Source organism: Penicillium coprophilum, assembly GCF_028826855.1.
Source record: "Penicillium coprophilum strain IBT 35676 chromosome Unknown utg000001l_segment0_segment0, whole genome shotgun sequence".
Classification (NCBI taxonomy): Eukaryota; Fungi; Ascomycota; class Eurotiomycetes; order Eurotiales; family Aspergillaceae; genus Penicillium; species Penicillium coprophilum.
Window position 1 is genome coordinate 2,432,227 of NW_026622720.1, and position 26,244 is coordinate 2,458,470.

Sequence of the window (26,244 nt, forward strand, 5' to 3'; positions counted from 1 at the left end):
TACGGTATAGCATCTTGCAGCCTAGTGGACCGGGACAATATAAATCGAGAACCACCATTCCTGTCTCCTTGTAATGCAGATGAAGACTTCGGGTCAGAAGAAGCGCCATGTGTTACATCCCAGTTTCTCGCCTTGTGCAGAAGCTAGACGGAGCCCGATGTCCACCGCACTATCACTAGCGTCAGCATAACGTGAGAAAAGGGAAAGCGGCTATACAATCTAGACCAATTACATGTCTACGCTTACACTGGTAACATCATTCCGAGGCTTTTGTGTAGTATTGGGGTGTGGCAGTGCAAAGGGGCATCGAGGGATCCACAAAGGCTGAAAGGCGCTGGTTAATTGTGGGGGCACGGATATCGGAGCTTCCGTTGGACTGTCAAATCGAGATTTCCCAAAATAGGAGTTCAAAAGGAAAGAGATTTCATCACATTAATCTGGAGTGTTGTGGGAGTCAATTCGGGTGTAGCGAGATGTTGAGCCGGGTACATTGAACGCGCACTTCAGTGACAACAGAAGGGAAACACCAGCTGGGATGTTGTACGAACTCTATACCATATTAGGATGTCTTGAGCTTATATCCAAAAATATAACAGGCTTCAACGTTCGGACATGATTGAAAGTCCCCTGAAATACAGTGATATATAACAATGCCATGCTGCGCGCGGGCCTGCTCAAGATTGATATTTAGTTGGTTTTTCAATCTAGACCACGAAAAAGTCCCTTCTAGGGCTCAAAAACGCAATGGTGGAAGTCAAGTATATGGGAGAATATGACTACATACCATCAGTACCGGCTGCCGTGACATTCATTGTCCTATTCGGAATCTCAACCCTCCTGCATTGTTGGCAAATGTTGCGTGGTCGGACTTGGTTCTTCATTGCTTTTATATTAGGAGGAATATGTGAGTATCGATCCGATGCACCGCGTTGATGCAGGTGCCTTGCTTCGGGCTATTATCCGCATTGTTTTAACACATGTTTTCTGTAGTTGAGGTTGTTGGATATGCAGCCGTAAGCTAACTTCGATACCCGGTCAAGTCAAATAGAGATTATACTCACAAGTCTAGCGTGTCATCTCTTCCAACGAATACCCAAAATATACCATTCCCCCTCTTGCCATACAAGCCATTTTTGTGCTCGTCGCGCCGTCACTGCTCGCCGCAAGTATTTATATGGAACTTGGCCGCATCATGATCGTCACTGGTGGAGAACACTTATCGCCCATCCGACGCTCGTGGTTGACGAAGATTTTTGTGGTTGGAGACGTGATATCCTTTTTTGTTCAGGCAGGGGGTAAGACATATATCTCATCTTTCAATCTATTCATAATACCCCGAGATGACCAATTGACTGACCTTATATTGTACCAATGCAGGAGCCGGAATGCTCGTCAAAGCCAGCACCGCAGCAAAAGGCGGAAGTGTGATTAAAGTCGGCTTGATTATCCAAATCATATTTTTCGGACTCTTCATCATCACCAGCATAATCTTCCACGTCAAGCTTGTGAAAAACGGGTCCAGGGTGCTTCAGCAACACTATGTCCCCTGGAGAAAACACCAGACCGTGTTATACGTCGGTAGTCTGCTCATTTTCGTCCGTTCCATCTTCCGGTACATCGAATACAACCAGGGAAGTGATGGGACATTGCTCCAGCAAGAATTCTGGAGTTACATTTTCGATGCCGCTCTTATGCTGTTGGTAATGGTCGCGTTTAACGTGGTGCATCCCACGGAGATTAGCAGATTGATGGAAGAGAGGAAAGGCGAATATGGGATGGAACTGATTGGATAATTAAGACGACTGAACACAGTATGTCGGGAAATCTCTGGGGATATTCAATCAGACCGACTCAACCTGTATCAAACTGATGTACATTATAATGTTGATAGATTGAACCAGGGTCCATACAAATTCAATGGGCGAGATCTCAGTCCCGAAGTCTGTCCGACATTGTTGTTCTTGCTACCGTTCTCTTTCCAACTTGAGAATATTCTGATTTCAATCTACGTCTGTAGCTCTCTCGTATAGCTTGCCCTACATGCACACGATCTAGTCTATACTCGAAGGTCTAGGCTCGAAGGTCCGAATGGTCCGGCGCAGGGACAGAGGCCGATACAGGGCCAAGTCGCCATTTGTATCCCCTAGCACAGAGAGATGTTGTGCTCGGCAGGAAGAATCAAAGAGCTATCTCAGCTTCAGACCTTCTGAAACCTTTCCAGCAAAGTCTTTTTTACTAGGCCAGTCCAAGTACTCGGACGAATTTTCCACTCCGAGGACCCCACTAGGGTCCAGGGTCCCCGTATTTTGTACCTATTTTGTACCTGCTACAAGCTCGATGGTCCAATAACAACCTCTAGAATAGTGAACATCAGGGGCCAGAGCCAAGACCCCGCCGGATTTAATATTTGCCAGGTACGAAGTTCAAGAACAAACAATCGGGTCAAATAGAATTTCGGTTACTGTCGCTTCATAGCTCAATACATGGCTCACTATGCGTATTCACGGGGATATGGCTACAAGCGGGAGAGAGCAGTACCCAAGAAAAAGGCAGTCATATTTTAACAAGTGAATAATAGCCAAACGCAGGTCTCGGACCGTTCGCGTTCATTTTTTGAGAAATTTTTGGTTTCTATACAGGTATCAGACACCCAGATCCTAATCATATAATCCTAGATCCGAAATCCACATCCAAATCCAAATTGGAATCACCAACTAGAAAAAGTGCATATTCGTCAGATCATCAAAGCGGGGCCAACTCCTGTCCCCTTGTCAACTGGACCAGCGCCAGCAGAGACCACAGTCTGAGGCCAAACATTCGACACCCGAATAGCAAAGGTAACGCCGTCGCGCACTTCGTATCATTTCAATTCGTAATCTCGTTTGCAATCCACAGTTCTCAGTCCACGTCACCGTGTCCTCTGGACACGAAACGTAGACCTAAACCTGCTAGCCAAGTCGTAATTGTATCCGTAAAGTATTTCTTTTTTTCTCGAAGTTTTTCAGATGGTAAGAAATATGTTCGGCATTGTCCATCCAAATCTCAATAGATATCTGAGACACATAGAGTGAAGTAGAGTATGAGCCAGGCGCATATCATGGCAAGGCCGGACATGTATCAAGAGTTCCGGCGGGGTTGCGCAAGGATATTGCTCAGGCGTTTCCAGCGCGGCGTTGGAGATGTCGAGTTTGTACGAGAGAGAGATTTATCTGGCTTTGCGGAGGATTGTGTAGAAGAACGAGCTCGGCTATTGATGGTTGCTTCGTGGTCGGCGAGGACATCCTCCAGGCGGACGTCTGAGTCGGACATTCCTCGGGATGAGTCCTTGGGATCGAGGATCTCGATAAATCTGGAGGGTGTATCGCGCATTGTTTGAACGTGTGGTTTTTTTTTTTGTTGATCTGTGATGATGTGGAGGAAGGTGTGTAGAGTATAGAATTTCCACAAGTAAATAGGGAGGTCACGAGATGGTTTTAGGTTCGAGAGATGAGACAAAGAATGTTGCAGGTCTCTAGACGGAGATTTGAGTGTTTCAAGTTCTGCGAAGAATGAACAGAGCGACGAAGATTTTATAAAAAGAATATTAGAATGGAAATGGTTTCCGATGAAAAACCCCCGAAGATCAGTGGAGTAACTCACTATAAGATTTATATTATGTCGAGGTACATACAGCATACGGAGATTGTGTATCCTTGTAGGCAACCTATTTTCCCCAAGGCACTCGAAACCCCGGGCTGCATACTCCGTACATCGCACAAGCCCCTTTTGGCAAGGTGACCTCAGTACTGGCTGCGCAATGAGGCGATGATCGGCGCCAGTCTACTTCAGTGGCGTCCGAGCATGATGAAGAACCTACGATGGTTCGTCGAGCTCCCATATCTATGGAGAAGCACATGGCCCATGCGAAAGAGTCAAATGAGGTAAAGATCACATGCACTCTGGTTCTATCTCTTTCTCTTAAAAAACGCCCCCCCATTATACCCTGAATTCGCCTATAACTCTGTAGTGCGCTACTCGTCTTAGCTTACTATTGTGGATGCCATCAAGCGTCATGACGTCGATGGCAGAAATCTCTATGAGGTTTAGATGATCAGCGACTGCAGAGGAGTAAGCAGCTCGACGGGTCGCCGGGTGATCGGCTTTTCGATGTTCGATGTACGATGTACATTGGACGGTACTTCGTACAGATTGAATCGTGCGCCATGTGGTACGTCGTCTTCTATAAAAAGAACCCGCCACAGCAATTAGCCACCTCAACCTGCCACACGTCTGAATCTTGTTCTAATTCATATAGGTAGCATGATGAATGTGCGAACTCACACGTAACGAGGGACAGGGGTGGCTGGCCAGGTTCTATTCATACGAGAAAAAAACGTGAGGATACTACGTACGAGTTCGCCCCAATGGATATTACTTACGGCTGTGCCCGGAATGATGTCAATTGGACCATCGCGGACTGCAAGACAGTTATCTCTAGGAATTGAATGCCTGTCATGGTGGAGAATATACTACGTACCCGAAATACGATTCGATAACAGCACTTGGAGCTATGGTTTTCTGCTGAGAAACTGATCGCCCTGGGTCATAGTGTCCTGTCACTGCTTCAGTGCACCGGTGTACACGATCCATTCGAAACATGTCGATGTCTATTGGATTTAGGCTGTTAGCCCCCTTTTTTCTCACCGATGGCCTCTGGCTGAATGGAGAGCAACCGGAGACCTTGTCGTCGCTGTGCCGCACATGAATGATAGTACATCCCTCCCAACGATACTTGATGGCACAGCAGCCCCAATCAACCAACTACGTATGCGTTTCGAACTTGTGCAGAAAGTAATTGATTCGATTTTGGTCAGAGGCCATGCACAAACCCCACTTTGAAAAGCCATAAACAAACAAACGCCTCGTGATAATTGAAATTGTGAGTAGAACACACACCCGAGTCCCAAAAATTCCGGTAGACTCGGTACATCTTCCGTGTCCATCTGTGCAGAGCTGAGCTCATCCGTGTCTTCGGGTGCCTGACGGGTGCAGTGTAGCCATCTGAGTGTGCCACAGACCAAGTAGCCTTTCCATTCAATGGAACGGGAACCTCACGGCGCCAAACGCATTGCTCCAAAGCTACAATACCGAAGCCCACGTCAGTCCCACACACATAAGAGCGGCCGTCATCTCCCAACACCCCCTTCATATACCGAACTGCCTCGCATCTCCGTTCCGGGGTATGCGACGTATTATTTGTATTCCATGTCCGTCACTTCGATTGCATCGGCCGAGCCCATGTAGAGGATATTATTGCATCTATGCGGGGGAAGAAAGAGTGTTAGCGAAACTAGAATTACAGGTATCCTGCCCGGCGCCGAGCCGATTGCAGCGCATTGCATACCTGATCAGAACAAGACCCAATGCACCGGTGGCCTTTCCGTCGATGAACTCTTGCGTGTCGCGCAGAAGAACGTTCATGTATGAATCAATGCTCTCAAGAGTACCCTTGTATTCGGTCTGGCCCCACTTCAGGCGAATGAGGACTTCAGTGCCCACGCTATAGAGATATGCAAGTTAGCAAATCGTATTAATGACGACGGTGCATATGTGCTGATGTCTCGATTTGCTTGAGACTGCTTGATGGGGTCTAGGTGGGTTGGGGACGGGTCGCATACCGAGCCTGGAGGAAGGGACGGGGGTTAAGCGGTTGGAACTGTATAAGTACGAGTCAGCAATTGGTAATCTGAGAATAGCGCGCAGGTTCAGCTGTTGATGAGCGGGATTTCGAGCTTGATAGCGGGCTCAGCTTGAGGGGGAAGACGAACACTCATTGTGACTCGAGATGAGTTTCTGGTTCGTTGGGATGGAGTAGGATTTGAGGATATGATAGCAGTCAAAGCTTAAGCAAGATCTATCACTCCTTTGGTTGATCGTGTTGGTCGTGTTGTTAACTGCCTTGACATCGGAGTCGGCGAGATCGCGAAAATGTGAGCTGAATAAGGCAGTGGTCTGGGGCCAATCAGAGCTTACCTTTCTTCACCGCCCTCAAAGTCTTGTATAACTATGTGAAGGTCTGTGAAAGGATTAGCATAGGTAAATACTCTGCATTCACAAGTTAGATTACGAGAAAAGAATAGCAAATATTTTGTGGTGCCATAATTGAAAGTACATCTTCCATTTTGGCATGTTCCGTGCCCCATTCCCATCAGAGCTTCCAAGTGTGAAGCTCGTCAACAGACACCAATAAAAATACAATGGAAAAATACAATCAGAGTTCATCATGGTTTCATAGATTCAGACCCCAAAGTTCAGCCATAGCTTGATAATCATCACTGGCCAATCTTCACTTAACGGCCAACAGTCCAGGTGATTTCCTTGATGCTGACTTCCTCACCCTTCTTCTCGTCATAGTCATACCACTCGCCCTCCATAAGATCAATGCCAGAGAAAGTGGTGGTGGAATCAACAGCCTTGGCCTCCCATTCACCCTACATTTTGTTCGTCAGCACATAGAATTACATAGGTACCTCTGAACAAATTGGGATTCACTCACGTCGGGCTTGAACTCAGTAAACTCGAGGCCACGGCAGTCCATTTCAAGGATCTTCTGGGCCTTGCTCTTTTCCTGGGCCTCATAGGGCTTAGGTCCACTAATGACGGAGGCTGTGTGGGTTTTCTATTTGGCTGTTAGCTGTGTAATCATGGAAAGGTGATAGACTCCTAGGTGTTTGATGCCAGCACAGCGGAGCGAAAAAAAATTGGAGGAATCTCGCAAAGAAAGGAAAGTAACAATAAAACTCTTTCAATCCTGGTAGATTGAAAAGAGACAGTTGCTTACCGTGCAAAGTCGGCACTTCCACACAAAATTAGCTTCACCGCGGCTACCGGGTATCTCGTGTGTCTCCTGTACATCAATCCAATGAATCAACCATTCGATCGTAAAAATTGAAGAGAATTATATCAGTGATTCACGTACGAAACGATTGAAGCTGACCCAGTTAGGGTGTTCCTCGTGGCAGGAGGTACATTTCACTTTGAAAGTGTAGAAGTAGGGGTTCTCCTCAGTGTCAGTGGGCAGGAGGTCAGTGACACTGTAACATTATGTCAGTTGGTTGAGTCTTTGTTGATAGTGACCGAAAGGATCTGCCCACGCGGCAATCCTGAAATTGGAGGGGAGGCTCGGGTAGCATCAAAGGCTCAATAGTCGAACAACAAAGCTTGGAATACTTACCCCTCCAGCTGAGCTTCGACCAAAAGAGTGAGCATTTTGTCGGCTTTTGAGGTCGAATGGGTGAACTTGATATTGAGTGATGAAGTTAAGATCCTCTCTGCAGGTGATGCGGGGTGGAGATGGAAAATACTCAACGTAGATCGAGGCTTGGCATGTGACCGCTCTGAAACATTGAACTTGGTAGGACTACAAAATATGGAAGTGCGCAGACAGGCTCAGGTATTGAAAATAATTGATTTATATGAAATTTGAAAATAAACGCCAGTCATGCTCAAGCTATCGCTGCTATATACATCTCGAGGGTAAAATACAGACTCATGAACACATCAACCTTCTCACAGACGGCTCTGTTGAGAGTCCTGGCCTAGCGGCTTCGTTGAGAACGAATTGAAAAACTCATTGAGAGCATCAACAGTGCCACTTCCCTCAACCAGCTGCACAGTGCAAGCGACGTGGCTGTCGGGGCGGGTGACGACAACACCACCCTTCTCAGCATCAAAGCCGAGCTTCTCGTGGGCCGCAAATTGGGCCTGAGGAACACGGACATCGGGGATATCATCGGCATAGAGGTGGTGATGGTAGTCACGCAGGACCTGTGGGATGGAGTCCACATCAATGGTGTTCTTGGAGCCTGCGTAGATGACAGACAGGGTGAACAATTTGGAGTGGGGGTTGTGGCGCTCGAAGAATGACACATCAGTAATATCAGACCGGCGGTAAACCGAGAGGAACGAGCGCTCCTTCTCCAGGTTTGCAGCAAAGTCGGCAATGGCCGTCTTGGTCTTGACCTGGTTGCCAGCGAAGACGAAGATACGGAATGCGCCGTTAGCGGGTACTTCCTGCTCAAGCTCAACAAAGTTGGAATCTGCAAGACGAGTGACGGTAGTCGGGGTGAAAGCGCGACCTGGAGTCAGATGAACGCCTGGGATCTGGAACAGAGCGGACTTGGCAGGGTGGCTCGCGTCCCAGGTGAAGATGTTGGGCTGGTAGGCCACTCCATATCCACTGGTGAACTCGCAAGATGACTTAAAGGTCTTCACGAATTCGTCTTCTTCCCCACCGGCACCCACAGTGGTGTGGCTAGCAGAACCAACCTCGCCAGCCGAAGGGCGGCGCTTAGAGAACAAGGCTGCGTACTTGGCATCAAAGTTTAACAAAGTCTCAGCGATATCCTTGCGCTCACTCTCATAGGTGCTGAGAATAGAACGATTGGCGAAGCCACTCTCCACGGCGTGGATCTTCCAGGCCATGTTGAGCGCATCATGGAAAGCAGTGTTCATTCCCTGGCCGGCCTTGGGCTGTAAGGGTGTTAGCGATATTTCCAGAGCAGGGACTTTGGAAGGATAATACTGACACTGTGAGTATGGCAAGCATCGCCACCCATGAAAACTCGCTCGTCAAGGGTGTACTTTTCAGCAATACCCTGTCCAATGGGGTAGACCGAGTACCACTCAACCCGGTCCCACTCAATCCAGTATGGCTTCAAAATATTCTTCGCGGTTTGCTGGACCTCCTCGGCGGTGGCGGACTTTCGGGGGTTCCAGTCGGCGTCCGTGGAGGAGGCGATCTGCACATACAGGCGAACCATGTTGTCCTCGCGGGGAATTACCATGATTGAGCCAGCGTCGGAGTGGATGGTGCATTTTGTCTGTATCAAAATGTTAGAAAAATACGTGAGATCAATTCTTGGGCATGTCTACCTCAATATCGGGGAAGTTGGTGCGCACGACACCATCCATAACACCCCAAACATAGGCAATGGGATCCTTGTGGTGAATCTTGATGTCAAGCTGCTCACGGACGAAGCTGCGGGCACCCTCGCCACTAAACAAGTACTTGGCGCGTACATTCTCGATCACATTGGTATCCAGGCACTTCAGGTTGACCTCAACAGGGTAATCAGCGTTCGCGCCATCGTTCTTGAAGCCGACGATGGTCCATGGTCGCTCGACAGTTGTGCCAGCCTTCTTAATTTCATCCAAGAACACGCGCTCGATCTTGCCCTGGTGGACAAGGGTGGTGAAAGGGTAGCGGGTGTCAATGAAACGGGGGCAACTAGGCCAGCTGCCAGTGCGGCCAATGCCAGAGCCGTCGCCCTTGGGATCCCAAAAGGCAACGTCGTACACCTTAGCGGGCTCGTAAGCCATGATCGAGCGCTTTAAACCAAGGTTGCGCAGAATCTCAGTAGAGCGCGGCTGAATACCGTCGGCGCGACCAGTAGCAGTCGGCACTGGGCGGTTGTCAATGTGCTTCACCTTGTAACCCCATCGTGACATACACAGGGACAAGAGCAGACCGACGGGACCGGCGCCCACAATGACAATGTCATAATTCTCTTGCTGAACCATGCTGGCGGCCAAATTCGAACGCAGTGATCAAGGTGGAATATATATGAATTGTGTGGTGAATGGAGATATGATCAACGTAAATAATTATACAAATGACTTGGAAGAAAAGCAGAGTATATCAGAGTATCACTCTGCAAGATGACCAAAAAAAATAAATAAGAGAGGGTCATGGTTGCCTCTATATACTAACCGGGAACTGGGGTAAGCGGACAGATTGGGTGTACAACTGAAGCAACGGAGCACATCCACGGCATTCAGAGTCGGCGGAATCGTGGGGGAGCACTCATTCGAGGGTTGGGGTAGCCAATCAGCTTCATCAGAGACGGAGTTATGGACGATTTGTCAGAATCGAAGAAACAAGCGCTATGTGGGGACAGGACTGGCCCTGCGCAATGTCCATAATACCGTCGTTGATCCCGAGCTGGCTGAACTCGGTTGTCTGACTGGGTTGCTCCTCCTTTTCTCTGCTCCACCCGGAAACGACTTCGGTAAGCGGACTGACGGGCACGTGACATCCCCTCGGCAACCCTGCCCGGGATCTATATCTCTACACGCTCCAGGGATCTCCATATTCCGTACATCGTTGGGGAATTACCCGATTCATCTAGGCCCAGAAATGCTCAGCGGGCTTTCCTTTTTCAGTGTTATTGGCTACATGCTCAATTGTTCCCTTCCGTTCTGCCGAGATGACTGGACTCCTGCCGTCATATCCTCCGGTCCAGGCCCCATACCATCATGGTAATTTAACCAGGGACTTATACTGCGGAAAGCTCGAAAATCAATGCCTTTTATTTCCCTTAAGTTCAATACCCATAAAACCTTACATCGGCTCTGTTATTGCCCCCTCAACCTAGTCCATGGCAAATGGATCGGTCCCACTTCTTCTTTAGGTGAAAAACAACAATATTGGAAGTATTAGTCACAAGCTCGTTCAAAGTAACAGCATTCAAGATGGTCTAAATCTTGTAGAAGATGGAAATTTTGACACAGAGAACAACAACTGCGGAAGAGGCTTGTGTCGGGTACAAGTTTTACCGCCCCGAACTATATCCCATGCTTGAACGGAGTACCAGGACTACATTGAATATTCAAGTTCGCCCTGGCACCACCTTTTGAATATCTAATCAGTCTGCACATGAGATGATCAAGGATGCTTACAAGATTTGTAATCTTCTCATTGTTATCATTGGGTAGTGACAACAAATAAAATGTGTCGCACTCGCGTGAGTTCACAGAGAGTTTCAGTAATACCATGCTCTCGGGTTGTAAGTCATATATATATATATCAATATGTGGCGGGTGAATGTCAATGATTTGGGACATCGCTGTACACAAGAACAGCTGGCCGTTTATGTTGCCTTATGGAATCGTTCTTGTGATCTTCTCGAATTTTCTCTCTTATGTCATTTCTTCCATGTATCTTCTCCCGCTTGTCAAGTATGCAAGTAGAGGCAAAACATGGTGGATAAAATGCATAAAAATGTATAAAGTATGCACATGACTGTTTACAAGGCAGTATGTATCTAGTCCAGCTCAAGTCCTATGGATGTTATGGAACATGTGCTAATGCATACAGTATGTCGTCTTTCTAGACTTGACTCATGCTAGTACGGTTTAGGTAGACATCTGTGGCGAAGAGGCGTTTGATTGGATGATCTATCAACAACGTCCTTGATAGGCAATATTGATTTCCATTTTTCTCCGTTTGTTCATGCATTGATTGTTCCACGTACTTTCTTTGTTCCAATATTATTTAATTCAATTTTCTTTGTTTCTGCCTTATTTGTTCTCTATTGTTTATGAGAAATTACCAGCCACCTTATTGAACTAAACCTATTGTTGCAGACCATCTGGTCCCAACTTAAGCTTTTCAGCATAAACAATGGCCTCGATTTCTTACTATGCCTTATTGGTCGGCCATGAATATAAATTCAATGGTTATTGTAAATGTGTGTATTGTAGCCCTAAGTTTCCAAGACGGTGCTGCATCACTATTATCTTCGTCTGGTTCTCCTTCTTCTCTCTTTCCATACTCCTTGGTGTCTTTCACGCTGCTGCTTTTCATGCTTCAGCGTTCATCGTTCAGCAGTTACGAAATTGAACAGCATCTTGAGTTGAAACTGTAAACCAAACAATGTCTCATTATCCACCAGCCCCTCCCTGGGCAACTCTCGGTGTTATTAACCGTGAGCCCGAGTCGGGAATCCCCCATGAAGATGAACGCGAGCAATCGCTTCGACAGCATCCACATGTTGCTCCTCACACTGGGGAGGGTATTGACAAAAAGAGCCCACGTCCCTTCGCAAACCGAGGCCCCGGCATGGCTGAGAACCTTCGTAGTATTGCAGAGCGAGGTGCAGCCCGTCGCAATGGAACTGCTGTGAACAAGAATGATGTGTATGAGCCCTCCTTACCTAATCTTGCTGGATATGGGATCTAATATGACGAACAGGTTTACCAAGCCGTTGCCACCAATTCCACGGAAAGCTCCTCAGCCTGCCACATCAGTTGGCCAGGAAGGTGTTTTCCAAGGTTCTGGGAGCGATATCAACAATACGAGTATTCACTATGTCTTGAACAGATCGGACATGCAAGATAACCAGCCTGGAACTTCATTTTCTCGACAAGAACATTCTCAGCGTGCTGTCAAAGCTGGCCAGAAGGCAGATTTTGATGGCCCTGTGCACTCGACTGAAAAGATGAAACCAAACTTGCTTCTCAAGGAATGTAAGCTGCAGGGCTACAGTGATGAGACTCCATCTATTCAACTCAGAGGATCTGAACCGGCCCTGCCATCCATTGTACCCTCTTCGGATGAGCACTACAATGCGCAGACTCATCACATGAATCACTCGTCTGTTGACCGTCGCTTGGCTCTTGCTGCTCTATGCTATGCTCCTCGGCCTGAGACCCCTCATGCTCAGTCAAATGCCAGTCCCCATCGCCATGATCATGGTCCAACCTCGTGGTACGAAGCTTCGCCCACTGGTCACGAATTTATTCCCGAAGATCAAGCTGCAGTAGCTCCCAGAGCTACTCCAGAGCGTGAAGCCAATCAAGAAAATGAAGCCACCGAAGTGCACCGCCCAACCATCGAGAAACTGCTTGCCTTGATCCATCGGGAAAAGGAAAATCGCCGCCTTGCAAATGGAAATAACAATCCAACAAGTCCCACTTCAGCTTTTCGTCTCGCTTGTTCCAATTCGGCATCTACGGATATCTTCCATGCGGGTCAAAACTTTGGCGTGGATTACCAGTCCCCTCAATTTGTCAGGCCTGGTGCTGACAGTCCTCCATTTGCGAGCCCCGGTGCCGTTCGGGAATTGACACCTACAACGCCTGTGTGGTCCCCATCCCCATCTCCTTGCCCCAAAAGATATTGCTATTGGTCTGAGGGTGGATCTGACAACGAAAGTGTCGCGTCCCCTGAGCTTCAATTTGACCGGGAATGGTCTAATTCTCATGTGCCTCCGCAAGAGTCACCAGTCTTACCTTCGTCTTCTCCTCTTTTCCCTCCTCTGGAAGAATGTTATGTCCAAGTTTCGGACAGCTCCAGTGAGCTTCACGGGTTTGACACTGGAATCACTGTACCCCTCGGACATCAGTTCGATCGGAAACATTCTGCTTCTGCCGGGCCTCTGCAAGAGTCATATGTGTTTTCCTCACGTCCTGCTCATGTTTCCTATGCTTCTACTCCCCAAGGATCTTGGGACTCGGTCAATCCCCATGAGGATGATACTGGCATCACTGGAGCCCTTGGACATCAGTTTGAATGGGACAATACTAGTCCTGATTTGCCTCTCATGGACTTGCCTCGATCTCCTCTTCAAGTTCATCCATCCCCTGAGCATCATCTCAGTGACCTTCGTGAATATTCCTATGCCGATGTGTCTCAGGTTGGTAGTTCTCCACCTCACAATGTCCCCCACGGTTCCCGTCTTACGAAGCCTACTCTGAGTTCGGACTACAATCCATCTCCATCCAGCTACCCAAAAGGGTTGAGATCAGCCAACATGAACAGTGTCGACCAGTATCTTGTCCCACAGCGTTTGAACGTGGTAAAGAGGAACCCTACCTTCACCATGAATTTTCCCATCCGCGACGTTTCCCAGCATCAGACTGCTGTTCACGTCTCTGAGTCTGCCAAAGATAGACATAGCCGCGCAGCCTCCCTCGTCAGCAATGATTCCAACGCTAACAGCTCCCCAAACAATTCACCTCCAAGTCGTATCAGCCGAAGCCCCGATGTCTCCAGTTCTGAGGGCTCTGAAGGCTCTCGTGGAACCAAACGCAAGCGGTTTACCAAGAACCTCTTTGGTAAGAAGGGATACCTTGAAGACAACGAGGAGCGACCCGAAAGAAGATTCAAGTTTATCAGGGGGCCATTGAAAAGGGACATTCAACCATCGGCAGTATCAAGGGAATGGTAAGTTCCTTGTGGCTCAGCCTTTGAAATATATTCACAGTGACTAACGATTGTCTTGATAGATTTGGGACGAGAATCGAGCTTTGATCAGCTCATCCAAGCCCAGCATCGTCACCGACAATACCGCCCGTATCACCCTGAACACCGACGTGCAGTCGATTTTGTTCGCCGAGATTGAGAACATGATCACTCATGCAGCCAATGAATTCCTGCTGAAGGAGTATTACGACGGCCACCTTTCTATCAATTCTCTCAACAAAGTGAAAAGAAAATGGGAGCGGAAGAACATGCCCGGTGTTCCTGAGTTCCACTTCGACCAGGCTACCCAGTACAAGATTATCAGCGCAAACCGGGATCATCTCAACTTCGGCAAAACGAGCAACGGCATTCCTACATTTGCTGTTCTGCGCAACTGGAAACGAATCTCCAAGAGTATGAGCATCCGTACCTTTGTGGCCCCCGATTCGGTCATCAAGAAACATATCCACGATATCCTGGGGCTCCTGGAGATTTTGAACGCCAATGAATGCCATATTGAGCTGATCATGGCCCTCAATGCGCACGTTCGTGGGGAACTGAAGAAGTACGAGGTGATGCAACACTACCGAGATACTCAGAACTCTGCAAACTCTCGCTCTTAACTTCCATTTCACTCATTCCCACTTGACCTATGTTTGATTTCTTTTTTACAAACTTTCGTCTGGCTTTCTGCTAGCTTCGCTTTCTGCTTTCGTTTCTTGCTTTTGCTTTCTTGCTGTCTTTTTTTCTGCGTGTGTTTTGCCAGTGATGAGTGGCCTAATTTAACATAACTCTAATCCAACTCATCCCAAATAAACCATTTGCTTTTGCTAGTCAATCCATTATAGTCCTGAGTATAATGTCGGGTATAAGATGTTTTGTGTACTGAATTAATCTATGTAAGCAGTACATATCCCCACAATAGGTGATTTTCGGTATCTGTTGGGGGCAGCCTCAATGGATGGAAACAAAACAAAGACTACATTTTCAGAAGTACGTGACATTTATGCCAGTTCCACTGCCCCTTCGAGGTCAATATACTAGTTTTTCCAATATCAACTTCGTTTTTATTCCTTTACCTAGACACTTCATAATGGCCTGACCAGCCATTGATCCCATTAATGTTAAACCCTGAAATTTGATATGCTCTGATCTGATAGCTATAATATATATAACTAATTCAACATGAGAGTGAATATAAATCAATACCGGGAGGTATCACCTAATAAGAGTTGTGTATCGGCGGTCCCATTAGTCGCCGTACACATCAAGCAAGCCCTTTACCGTAGTGATCCAGGGGTTTCGATTATTTATGCGGTCTAAATTTGAGCAGAACTCGGGCATATTTAGGCACAATCCCTGCAGAACCGGGCGTTGACCTTGAGATGACTAAAATACTGCCAGGCAATATTATCCAATGAGAGGATTATGCCCTGGGTGGCATACTTAGTCGTTGGTATGTTTATCTTCACCGATTTCATGGTATCTTGTTGTGATATTACCCTTCTCTTGTGTTTGATCATTCCAGCTGCTGATATCAGCTCGTTATGATACAGTACTTTCAGGCGGTTCAACAGTCTAAGTTGCTGATTGAGCAATCTTTCAGCAATGAGGTTCCGGATCAATCAGCACTGGAAAACATCAATCTTTTCGATACTTGTATAGACAAGGATGTTTTGTTAAAGCTACTAGGATTAGAAGTAGTTTGTCTGGCGTTGAGGGTGTAATGGAGATATAGACAGAAGAAACCTGCTACACTCAATAAAGACAATATAGAGCTCAGAATAATCAATATGCATAAAAAACACTTGATTATCGACATTGGGATGAATAGTTGCTGTGTTAGCAAAAAGGACCTCAAAAAAGACTGCTGGGATAACTCACTGTGAGAAAAGGTGGTGATTTGCGATGTTTACAGAACCAAAATTCTCTCTACGTAAGGTAACAAGGTAGTAAAGTAGCAATTGGAAGGTGCATGTGAAACGAGGACTACAATGGCAGGCACGGATGTTCCTAAATAGGAAATAGGAAGGAAGCGTGTGGAGGTTGGACTTCGGGAACGACTGCAAGTTTAGATCAGGGGATTCGAAGCCAAAAGAAAGAGTTGAATTGCACAATAAAACCTCAAACTAGCAAGCAGGCACCTAGTGGCCTGACACTGACACTTAAGGTACCACACCTTCTTCCTCGTCCTCTTCGTCAATAAGTATGAATGGCTCATCGAATTGGTCCGCCTTGCCTCTTCTCGTCTGCTCTTTTGAAACATCGCTCTCGTATCCTGGGGGCATTACAATCAGATCAAAAGGGCTGTCATGACTGTCAAGAGATAACCCCCATATCGAAGCTCGATTGACCCTTTGGCGGTAAAAGCTCTTGTCATCCACGATATGGAAATCCCTAAGGAATTTCTCCTTTTCTTTTTGGTAAGCTCAAACCCCCGAGCCTGGTGACAACATCCACATTCCACCATACAATGTCCAGCTCCAAGCTGTCGTGTTTTATCAATCTTGCGATCAGCGCAACATCCACAGCCACGGCTACAGCATCCCCCCTTCCTCACGCAATCCTCGAACAAAACTCGGTGCATATACCAGAGAGGATGTGATCGCCACAGATCAAATGCTCTTATCAGTGGCCCCTCCACGAATGAGTTTCGGACACTCCACCACTGGAGTTCCAGCAACCAATATCTCTTCTTCAAAGTCTGAAGCACGGCCTGTACATCATTCCTATAGATTAGCCAGCTGCCTGTGGCCTCAGGATTCTTGGCGAGGCATTGCTCTTCCTGGACAGTACTTCGGAGGTCTTGTTCTATCCGGAGAAGCTCAATCGCTCTACCAACATAGGATGGCGCTTTTGTAACCATGTTCCACCGATACCGTTGAAGAGCGTCAATATCTCCACTCTTTTCGATCTTGATTTCATCTTGAGTTTTCTCTCCAGGCAAGGCCAAGTCAATTTCTGATCGAGTCGGCTTGTCCGCAGATTGCATGTTGAGCTTTTGTTGACCGCAGAAGCTGTATGCTAGCTAAGACTAGGTTATCGTCTCGGGTATAGAGAATAGAGAGATGGGGGAAGATTATCCTTAAAGTTGTCTACCTGATGAACGACTCATCCTGATGTCAGATACTCTTCCATAATCTCTATTGAACCCGCATATTTCTAACAGTAAAAGAAACAAAATGTGAAAAGCCAGAAAACTTTATTGGTTCAAGAATAGCTCAGTTTCCCTTCTTTGATCGTCCGCTCCGAGCTTGGTAGGCGGACCGATGGGAGAACTATTAGAATTACAAGCAAGTTCACAGCATCTCAATTTGAAACAATGTTCGATATATCGGAAGCGAGTGCCAAGAATTTTGCGAGATCGTTTATACTATGCTCTTTCTAGCGAAGGTTCTATGTAAACGCTTTTTGATCTAGTATTATTCCGCTCTATCATAATGCCTGCGTCACAATTCGAGTCAATTCTAGTGACGACAAATACAGACGGATGGATTGATGGATGATTTCACTTACCCTGACTCCTCGCAAAAAGAAAGCCTTATGCAGGCTGCAGCAACTATAAGAAGACTTCACTGGATATATTCACAAGCAAGCAAGCCACGACCAGAATGACGCCAAATCCAGCGCCTTCAAAGCATGAAATTATTATGATACTGCACTGTATGATCCGTAGGGAGAACTGTCTATATCGCCTATTCCAGAGACCACAGCCTGTAACAGGGGCACTATCTTGAGAATATTTTACAATATACGGATGTTTGGCAGCGTCAAAGCACCGCCTAATAAAGGTGGCCGATCACGAAGCATCACCCAGTCATGCTAGAAACTCTTTGCGACCACCTGCTCGAAAAGCTTTTTGCAGTCTCGCTCACGTACATCTGTGTTGATTTAAATCTCTCTCTCACTTTGTTTGTTTTGGGGCATCGCCTAACAGTAGCAAATGAGTCATTGTTATCTCTGTCGGTGGGAAGTAGACCGTACGAAGTAATACTTGGCGGTCCAATGGAACCGTACAGGCAGCTGCCCAGGTGTTCAAGCATGATTACAAAGACGATAGACGACCTCGGGAGTGCCCCCAATTAGGGCTGCCGATAATACTCCACTCCATAGGTGCTGATCATATCATCTTCGGCCCAAATCATTCAGCAATTATCCGATATATTTTAAATCGAGATGACGATGTAAGGGCTACGACTCTGCTTGCACATATAAAGCAAAACTGGGGTATTTCCCGGTAGCCATGTGTCCTTTTTCATGCTACGCCTGCAGGCATCAATTCTCGGCGTTGCGCGTTCACAGCAGGTCTCGATAGTCAAAGATGTCACAATTAAATGAACATATATGCTAAAATGGCTCCCAGGATACTCCAGATCTGAAGAGTGTTCGCTCCGGCTGCGGCAAACGCACCCGATTCGTAATCCAAACTCAAGGAATTATTCCCGAACCCCATGCTCGGTGTCCATGTCACTGGAGTTCCCTCGTTAAGGATATCTGAGCGCGCAGCATCAATCCTCCCTAAGAACTCGATCGTCAACCTAGCGGAAATCCTTGGCGTCTCCTCATCCTCCTCAGCCAAGATACCCGCAACAACCCACGATCGAATATTAAAATTTGCCGAAGAGTCGTCAAATGTCAGCTGCACGGTCGGGTTTGTTACGCCGCTAATGTCATCACGGTGACTACCGAGTGAAATGGGAGCGACACCCCACCGTCCCTCGCTACGGGAGCAAGTCGACATATTCATCTTCAAAGGACCAAGCGGGTTCTGCTCTAGCTCCGAGCTCCCTGTGACTCGAAACGGGACCCCACTTCCAGTATCCTCAGCGACAGTCAGGTTAAATTCCGGTTTCGTGTTTCTACTCGCTGGAAATGAATAACGACTGTCGCAAATCAGCGAGCCGCCAGAAAATTGACTGCACATTAGAAAGAAGTATATACTTACGACACCTCAATCGACTCAAATACGAAGGGCATATCCCTAATCTGCATGTTGACGGAATCAATATAATCGCTGAAATACTTCGTGAAGTTCGAATACGAGGTGAACAGCGAAACATCGATTGGGTTTGTGTTCTTCGGTCGCTCATCTTCTGGTTCTGTTGCTGTGATCGCTAGGATTGCTGGGTACGACCACGAGTACGTGATGTTCTGCAACTGCCCACAGAGTTCCAATTCGGAATCGCTGCGGTCATCTCGAGGCTCGACACCAGAGATGGTGAATACGGCGCTACCGTTGTAATACCTATAGACAGATTCTTAGGATGTAGTCTGTGTGGTGTGTAGATACGGATTGAGCATACGAGCCAATCCATGGGTAATAGTAATAATCCAGCCCCGTCACATTCCTCGGCCGGTAGTTCCCATCATCGCGTCCTAAAGCCTGCGCTGCGAGGAATAGTGGTAGCTGTAATAACGTTGCGGCGTGGCGCATTGCGGTTGTCGCTCAGGTTATAGCAAAGTAAATGGACTGGGGGGTGCCACTTGTCGCAAGCGCAAAATGGAAATCCACGAACTGGCGTCCACATCGCGGGGGGGCACGCTCCTTTTTTAATTTTCCGGGCTGCTCCGCTGAATACGAAGACCTAGCCTCTTTTGCTTCGTTAGGAGTGCTAGGACCCTTAATATCTGGGGGACGGCCTGGCTTTCTTGGCTGTCCCTAGAATCAGAGTGCGATGAGTAACTCTATGGCTGGTGTAGATATGCGCATTCATTATTGCATCCTGGTTGTTCATTTGACTTTCAAACTAGACATGATAATTCATAGCAATTTACGATGATCATATGTCTAGGATAAGTCTCACATTCTGTGTAGAGTCTGTTAATGGTCTATCCAGGAAGTGCCCGTTAAAGTCAACATCAAATCCCAATATGCCCGCCGCGGCTAAACTAAGGTCTCGCCATTATCCGTCGCCCAGTGGGTGTCAGAATCTGCGCTATGCTCGTATAGAATCTCACAACTTCGCGATGGTGAATGCGCATCAGGCATTTCGATATCCAACGCAGTTAACTCAGTTTCAAGAAGAATAAAAGGCACAAAGCTGCCCATGGCCTCAGTAGAGAAAGTTGGGGGAATAAAACAAACCAAAAACAAGGACAAAGACAAGAAAGATATTTCACGATCTTGGCAATTCCGCTCCCATTGCTTGGCAAAATTCATGCAATCCCTGTGACGAATCCTATCGCGAGTACATATACTCTGGAAATCAGCATAGCGCGAGGGCTAGCCCGACCCGGGACGCAAATCAGAGAGACCTTCCCGGAGGTACCGAGGCCTTTGCTCCAGTTGCAGCCCCCCCCCATCTCCCCACATGGTGTGATCTACCTCTCTCTCCGAGAGGTTAATCGGGCTTTCGATGCGCTGTGTTAAGTCCAATCGAGGCCCGGATCGACCTGTTTCGGCTTTCTTTTATCCATGATTGATGGACGCCATGATGCTCAACGCTGGGGTTCGAAATACACAGTAGTCAGGGCGAATGCGAGCTTGATTGAACAGCCATGTGTTTCGGGTCAAGTCATACGTTCCAAAGTGCTGAGCTGCTTTTGAGGACCTTACCGGTACCCTCCCAATGCTCCGACGTGCCTAAGAAGGTGCTAACATGAAAGGAGATTATGGCCGGGTGGGAGAGGGGCTCGTGCACACGGCCCCCCCGGGCCTGGGAGGAATTGTGAGCTCGAAACCAACCGATCGTCTCCACCATCCCCGAAGTGGTTCGAGCGCACAGGCTTATCTGTCGCCGGCCGCCACGTTCGGTAGGATCAACCAGTCCGATGCATGCATGATGGAAGCGAGGCGGGGGCGGGGGAAGAGAGCAAACTACAGCGCGATTGAAACATTCTCGGTGTGCAAAGCTCAGCAAAAATGAAAATTATCGCCGTTGCCGAACTGTTCAAGAATTGAAACCTTGGGACACCTTGGGACGGCTACGGTTCTCACCTCCTCTAGCGCTCCAACGGAGTCAAAGAATTGCAGGGAGCATGGCTGGAGATTCTTCAGTTTGTCAACACCCACTTTCCCCCGTCGCGAGCCAGTGTTCTCGTGCTAATCGAGTGTTTGTGTCGGCGTTCCAGCAAGCCCACTTCAGGACTGGTAGTACCCCATCCATCGAAACTGAGCCGGAGACTGAGCAATCGCGGGCGGGTGTCTTTTCCCGTAAGAATTTTCAACGCAGGCTCAGTAGACTGAGTTCTATCTCACCACGATCATCCTCCTTATCCGGGGAAAGCCTTCAATCTGGCCCCGAGCGGAAAGGACCCCTCGGTCTCAACCTTCAACATGAGCCATCGGAGCCCCGCATCGATTTCATTTTTGTGCGTCTCTTCCTCTCCTGCCACCTAAAAGGGGTATCCGCTAATGCGCGATCTATCTGTACAGATCCATGGGCTGGGTGGAGGCTCGAGGAAGACATGGAGCTATTCGTTCGATCCGGGAATGTTCTGGCCCAAAGAATGGCTACCGGACGAGGTTGGGTTCAAGCACGTTCGCATTCACAGTTATGGATATAACTCAGACTGGACCACGAGAAAGGAGAGTCCCCTGACTGTCCACGATTTCGGACAGGCCTTGCTGGCTGACATCCACAATTCTCCCTACCTCCGGAAGAATGGTGATGTGAGTCGCTTTATAGTGCCTTGATGCGGTGCAGTGAAGCGACTGCTGATCAAGTCCAGAATCCAATTGTGCTCGTTGCTCATAGCATGGGTGGTCTGGTTGCGAAGAAGGCAAGTGGGAGGGGATACTTGAGCGACCATTTGCCTCGATAATGGACCTGACAGATTCTAGGCATATCTTCTGGCCACCCGAGATCCAATGTACCAGACTACTGCGCGAAGATTTCATACCATGTATTTTTTAGGCACACCACATCGGGGGGCCGATTTGGCCTCGCTTGCCAAGCTGATGAGACAGTCTGCAGCTCTTGGGACAAAGGCTTTTCTTGGTGACCTCGTACCAGGCTGCGGCACTCTTGGCGTCCGTATACTCTATCCTTTTGTGTAATAGTCCTTGGAAAAAGATCCTAACAGCTCTTTATAGCAAATTAATGACGAATTTCGGCATGTTTGCGATAAACTTCACCTTTGGTCGTTTACTGAGAGTAAACCGACAAACTTCGGCCTTACAGCCTCCCTGGTGGTGGAAAAGGAGTCCGCAGTTATGGGTGCGTGGCAATTGAACCCCTGTACCATTTCACACCCTTTTCACTCTACTAACAATTTGAACTGTCCTTTGCAGGGTTGCCCAAGGAACATGTACAATATATTGAAGCCGATCATCGTCATATCTGCAAGTTCGACTCACCAGAGAACCCGAACTATATCATACTCCGAAGAGCCTTCCAGACAACAATTGAGGACATAGAGGCCAACAGTTCGTTGAAAGACCCTTCCCAGACACGGTGACACTTATGCTCAGATTCACAGGCTCTCTTGACATATTGGACGAATACCGATTACAGATGAAGACAATCGCTTCGCTCCTGCGTATCAGGCAGCGGACAGATGCAATCCTTCTGGCTACAAACGCAAAGCAACATACGGGAACCTGTCAATGGTTGACAGAATGCCACAGATTTCAGGAATGGGTTGACAATACAGTTGATGATCGGGAGGATACTGATCCACTAGAAGCAATTTTAGAGCATCCAGAGCCGAAGATTCTATGGCTCAGCGGCCGACCTGGAACAGGTAAAACGGTAGCTGCTGGCCATGTTATCCGCTACCTACGGACGTACAACCTCGATTGCAGCTTCTATTTCTTTGAACACAAGGACAAGACAAACGGAACAGTTGCCGCATTTCTACGGTCTATTGCCTTCCAAATGGCGGAATCCAGTTTTGAGATCCGCCGCGCCATTGCGTCGATGGCAGAAGACGATATCAGAGTTAGTCACGACGACCACCATCTGCTTTGGACAAGTCTCTTCGTCGATTGCATCTTTAGGGCGCAAATCACAAGGCCTCAATATTGGGTGATAGATGCAGTCGATGAATGTTCGACTAAAGGCATACCAGCTCTCATCTCAATGCTGTCAACCTTAGAATCCCGAAGTCCGATTCGCATTTTCATGACCAGTTTGCCCGGAGGACAGATAGAACGGCTTTTTGCGCTCGAACGGACTCAATATTCCCAGATTTCTACCGGCGAGGAGGGATCTCTGAAGGACATCGAAATTTTTGCTAAAGCCAGATGTCCTAGGGATAGCGATGTTGGGCCCTATCAGGACTTGGCTAGCGATGTCATTTCCAAGTCTAACGGCATATTTCTCTGGGCCTCCCTGACGGTGGCTAAGCTAGAAGATGCATATAGCGTTGAGGATAAGCAAGATGTCCTCCTCCAAATACCCCTCGAAATGGACATGTTTTACTCCCGCATCATCGCCTCGATTGACAAGTCGCCAAGCTCTGAACTTGCAAAATGTATTCTCAAATGGACAATCTGCTCACCCAACCCACTCCACATTAAAGAGCTCACAGAGGCCGTCAGGCTAGACATTGGTCGCACATTGATGGCATCGGCAAAACAGCTTGAGACATTGACTGGGCATCTCCTGTTTGTTGATGACGACTCCCGGATCCACATTGCGCATCAGACAGCGTCGGCATTTTTGACCCAGCAGAGGGATGTCTTCTGGATTGATCGAACAAAAGCGCATTCTCAGATTGCGGAAGTTTGTCTCGATGTTCTTTGCTCCTCCAATCTTGTTCCGCCCAATGTATCTCGAAGGGGCACGACTACAGGAGGGACTGGAAATGTTCACATGCCACTTTTAGACTATGCGACGTATAACTTCTCGTATCATATTGTGCACAGTTCATCGTCTGCTAAAGCCCCTCTCACTTTGCTTAGCAAGTTCCTCAAATCTAATGTCCTGACATGGATCGAGAGGATTGCTAAGACTGGCAGTCTGGAGGACCTTCAGCTCACAGCGCAACGGTTAAAGGCGTACCTAGGTCGACGAGCAAAATATGAGCCAGTCAGCATGGAAATACAGACTGTTGCTGCATGGGCTGCCGATATGTACCGGATCTCTGGGGCTTTTCATTCCAGCTTGCTCAGGTCGCCGTCCTCTATATACTCTCTCATCCCTCATTTTTGCCCACCAAAGTCAATTATTAGGCAGCTTTTTGCCAAGCCAACAGTACGACTAAAGATTGTGGGTCGGATAGAAGACGACTGGAATGACAGGTTAGCGTGTTACCTGTTTCCAAAAGAGGCATCAGCCGTTGCCAGCAGTTTTCGTCTCCTTGCAGTTGGCCTTGCGAACGGCGACATCCGGACGTACTACATATCTGGATCTGGCACGTTCGATGCTGCAGTTACACTGTCTCATGGGAAAAGGATCAGGCAATTAGCATTCAACCGATCATCGTCACTCCTCGCTTCTTGTAGCGCCAGGAAGCTGATGGTATGGGATGTTCACGAGTCTCGCAGCCCATCATTTACATGTCTCTGGTCGCAGGACATTGATTTCACCTCGTCCTGCATAGTTTTTCATCCGGACGGGAGTTCAATACTTCTTGCAGACCACGATCAGAGTAAAATTGTCTCCTTTCAAGCTGCAGACGGCCTCAAACAAGAGTCTGTCCTCCTTCACTCATCATATGACTCGGACTCCTCCGACGACAGTGAGGAATATGTGTCTTCGTGGACGCCATCGCAACAGATACGATTTGATCCTAGCCACAGGCTGGCTGCACTGGCTTATCGAAACGCGTCCGTCTCGCTCTGGGATCTGAACCATGTTGAAAACATTGGCACTTTTGAGAAGGCAGGCTTCGAAGATGTCTATGTCATGCCACAAACTCTCGACATGATTTTCAACCCAGTCCCCGAGCTCGAACTCTTCGCCGTTACATACATGGACGGTGACATTGTAACGTGCAATCCATGGACATTGGAGCAGAAGAATAAATTTCACCTGCAAGGGATGTTGGTTGCTCTGGCTGCCACAACAGATGGACGGGTGTTGGCGGGGGCAACAGAGGATGGAGGCATCTACCTTTTCCTCTTCGAGACACTGCAACCCGTGTACCAGATTAGCCGACCTATTGACCAGCTTCAGGTCCATGGTATCTCATTCTCGGCAGATAATCTCAGACTGTTTGACATTCGGGGACAGTGCTGCAATATATGGGAGCCCCCAGTCCTCGTCCGGAGGGATGAGTTAGATGACACTCCATCGGAATCTCATAGCGAGGTTGTCAGCCTTCCACGGCCCCCAGCCTCTCATCCACATGTTTTTCAGTGGGGAGAAGCAATTACTGCCATTGAAGATTCCACTAACGGTAGTTTCTTATTCGCGGGGCGGCAGGATGGCAGTATCGATATACGTGAGTCAAACTCGGGCGACCTCATCGATAAACTGATGTTGCATGACACATTCGCCGAAGTCGAGTTCATAGACTGGAACGAGAAAAACAGTTGTATGCTCAGTGTGGATATCACTGGCCGCTGTGTTGTCACGCGATTGCCGTCTATTCGAAAAGGCACTAGGGTGCAGAGCACTTGTTTGCTAGATCACCGCGAATGGGCATCTGTGCGACAGGCATTTATTGACCCAAACGCCGAATCAATATTTATTCGCACCGAGTCGAGCGTTAAAATCATAGACCTGAGTGGTTCCACGGTGGCGGATTTGACGAGCCTTTCTGGGAGCTGGTGGGCGACACACCCGTCCAGCAACCATCACCTCATCGCCATTTGTGACAGTAAACTCCACCTCTTCGAATGGCGTTCTCTAAAGAGGTTGTTACAGACGGATGGAGTGAGCCTTCTACCTCCTGAACTCGACATGCAGAAAGCAAGCCATCAGTGGGTAGGCGGTTCCAGTTCAAGCTATCTAGTTCAGGGAGTCCTCGGGTCGAAGGCCCGAACAGGCCACCTTGTTGCATTCGAAACTTCAAACATCACTCCCGAAACCACAGGAGTGTCGCTCCAGATACTCAAATATGACTCGTTGAACATTCAGTACCTGCTGGGCTGCTTGAGGTCCAGCCTGTACTTTCTCGATACGAGTGGATGGATTTGCTCGATTAAACTGAAAAACATGAGCAAGGCCACTCGATATACGCGCCACTTCTTCATCCCGCACACCTGGCGTACTGGAGCTGACGTGATCAAGATCATCTCAAAAACGGCAGTGGCATTTGGACAAGGGGAGTGGCTGATTATCTTCCAAGGGTTCCTGGACTTAGACGAGAAGGTACCGCTTTAATATATTTGAATGGAAGTTTCGACC

General features: G+C 47.9%; 8 protein-coding genes across 8 annotated transcripts; 3 read left to right on the forward strand and 5 right to left on the reverse strand.

The window, feature by feature from the left end:
* Positions 1–744: 744 nt before the first annotated feature.
* On the forward strand, positions 745–1,793 carry N7500_000922 (RTA1 domain-containing protein; the record flags this gene model as incomplete). The annotated part of the gene is made up of 4 exons (XM_056672068.1): positions 745–904; positions 991–1,013; positions 1,070–1,295; positions 1,378–1,793. 4 exons carry the CDS (start codon positions 745–747, stop codon positions 1,791–1,793), a joined length of 825 nt encoding a protein of 274 aa, XP_056537641.1.
* Positions 1,794–3,117: 1,324 nt separating this feature from the next.
* N7500_000923 (uncharacterized protein) lies at positions 3,118–3,369 on the reverse strand (the record flags this gene model as incomplete). Its single annotated transcript, XM_056672069.1, has 1 exon — positions 3,118–3,369. One exon carries the CDS (start codon positions 3,367–3,369, stop codon positions 3,118–3,120), a length of 252 nt encoding a protein of 83 aa, XP_056537642.1.
* Positions 3,370–5,231: 1,862 nt separating this feature from the next.
* On the reverse strand, positions 5,232–5,813 carry N7500_000924 (small nuclear ribonucleoprotein F; the record flags this gene model as incomplete). The annotated part of the gene is made up of 4 exons (XM_056672070.1): positions 5,232–5,298; positions 5,384–5,539; positions 5,658–5,695; positions 5,808–5,813. The coding sequence occupies 4 exons, from the start codon at positions 5,811–5,813 to the stop codon at positions 5,232–5,234; spliced, it is 267 nt and encodes an 88-aa protein (XP_056537643.1).
* Positions 5,814–6,329: 516 nt separating this feature from the next.
* On the reverse strand, positions 6,330–7,248 carry N7500_000925 (CXXC motif containing zinc binding protein; the record flags this gene model as incomplete). The annotated part of the gene is made up of 5 exons (XM_056672071.1): positions 6,330–6,470; positions 6,536–6,658; positions 6,821–6,886; positions 6,959–7,073; positions 7,214–7,248. 5 exons carry the CDS (start codon positions 7,246–7,248, stop codon positions 6,330–6,332), a joined length of 480 nt encoding a protein of 159 aa, XP_056537644.1.
* A 300-nt stretch (positions 7,249–7,548) lies between these two features.
* On the reverse strand, positions 7,549–9,561 carry N7500_000926 (putative FAD monooxygenase; the record flags this gene model as incomplete). The annotated part of the gene is made up of 3 exons (XM_056672072.1): positions 7,549–8,511; positions 8,568–8,861; positions 8,914–9,561. 3 exons carry the CDS (start codon positions 9,559–9,561, stop codon positions 7,549–7,551), a joined length of 1,905 nt encoding a protein of 634 aa, XP_056537645.1.
* Positions 9,562–11,695: 2,134 nt separating this feature from the next.
* On the forward strand, positions 11,696–14,628 carry N7500_000927 (uncharacterized protein; the record flags this gene model as incomplete). Its single annotated transcript, XM_056672073.1, has 3 exons — positions 11,696–11,958; positions 12,014–13,973; positions 14,050–14,628. 3 exons carry the CDS (start codon positions 11,696–11,698, stop codon positions 14,626–14,628), a joined length of 2,802 nt encoding a protein of 933 aa, XP_056537646.1.
* A 3,707-nt stretch (positions 14,629–18,335) lies between these two features.
* On the reverse strand, positions 18,336–19,439 carry N7500_000928 (uncharacterized protein; the record flags this gene model as incomplete). The annotated part of the gene is made up of 3 exons (XM_056672074.1): positions 18,336–18,888; positions 18,951–19,250; positions 19,309–19,439. 3 exons carry the CDS (start codon positions 19,437–19,439, stop codon positions 18,336–18,338), a joined length of 984 nt encoding a protein of 327 aa, XP_056537647.1.
* Positions 19,440–21,359: 1,920 nt separating this feature from the next.
* On the forward strand, positions 21,360–26,220 carry N7500_000929 (uncharacterized protein; the record flags this gene model as incomplete). Its single annotated transcript, XM_056672075.1, has 6 exons — positions 21,360–21,617; positions 21,677–21,731; positions 21,862–21,977; positions 22,041–22,164; positions 22,239–22,373; positions 22,427–26,220. The coding sequence occupies 6 exons, from the start codon at positions 21,360–21,362 to the stop codon at positions 26,218–26,220; spliced, it is 4,482 nt and encodes a 1,493-aa protein (XP_056537648.1).
* Between the last annotated feature and the right edge of the window lie 24 nt (positions 26,221–26,244).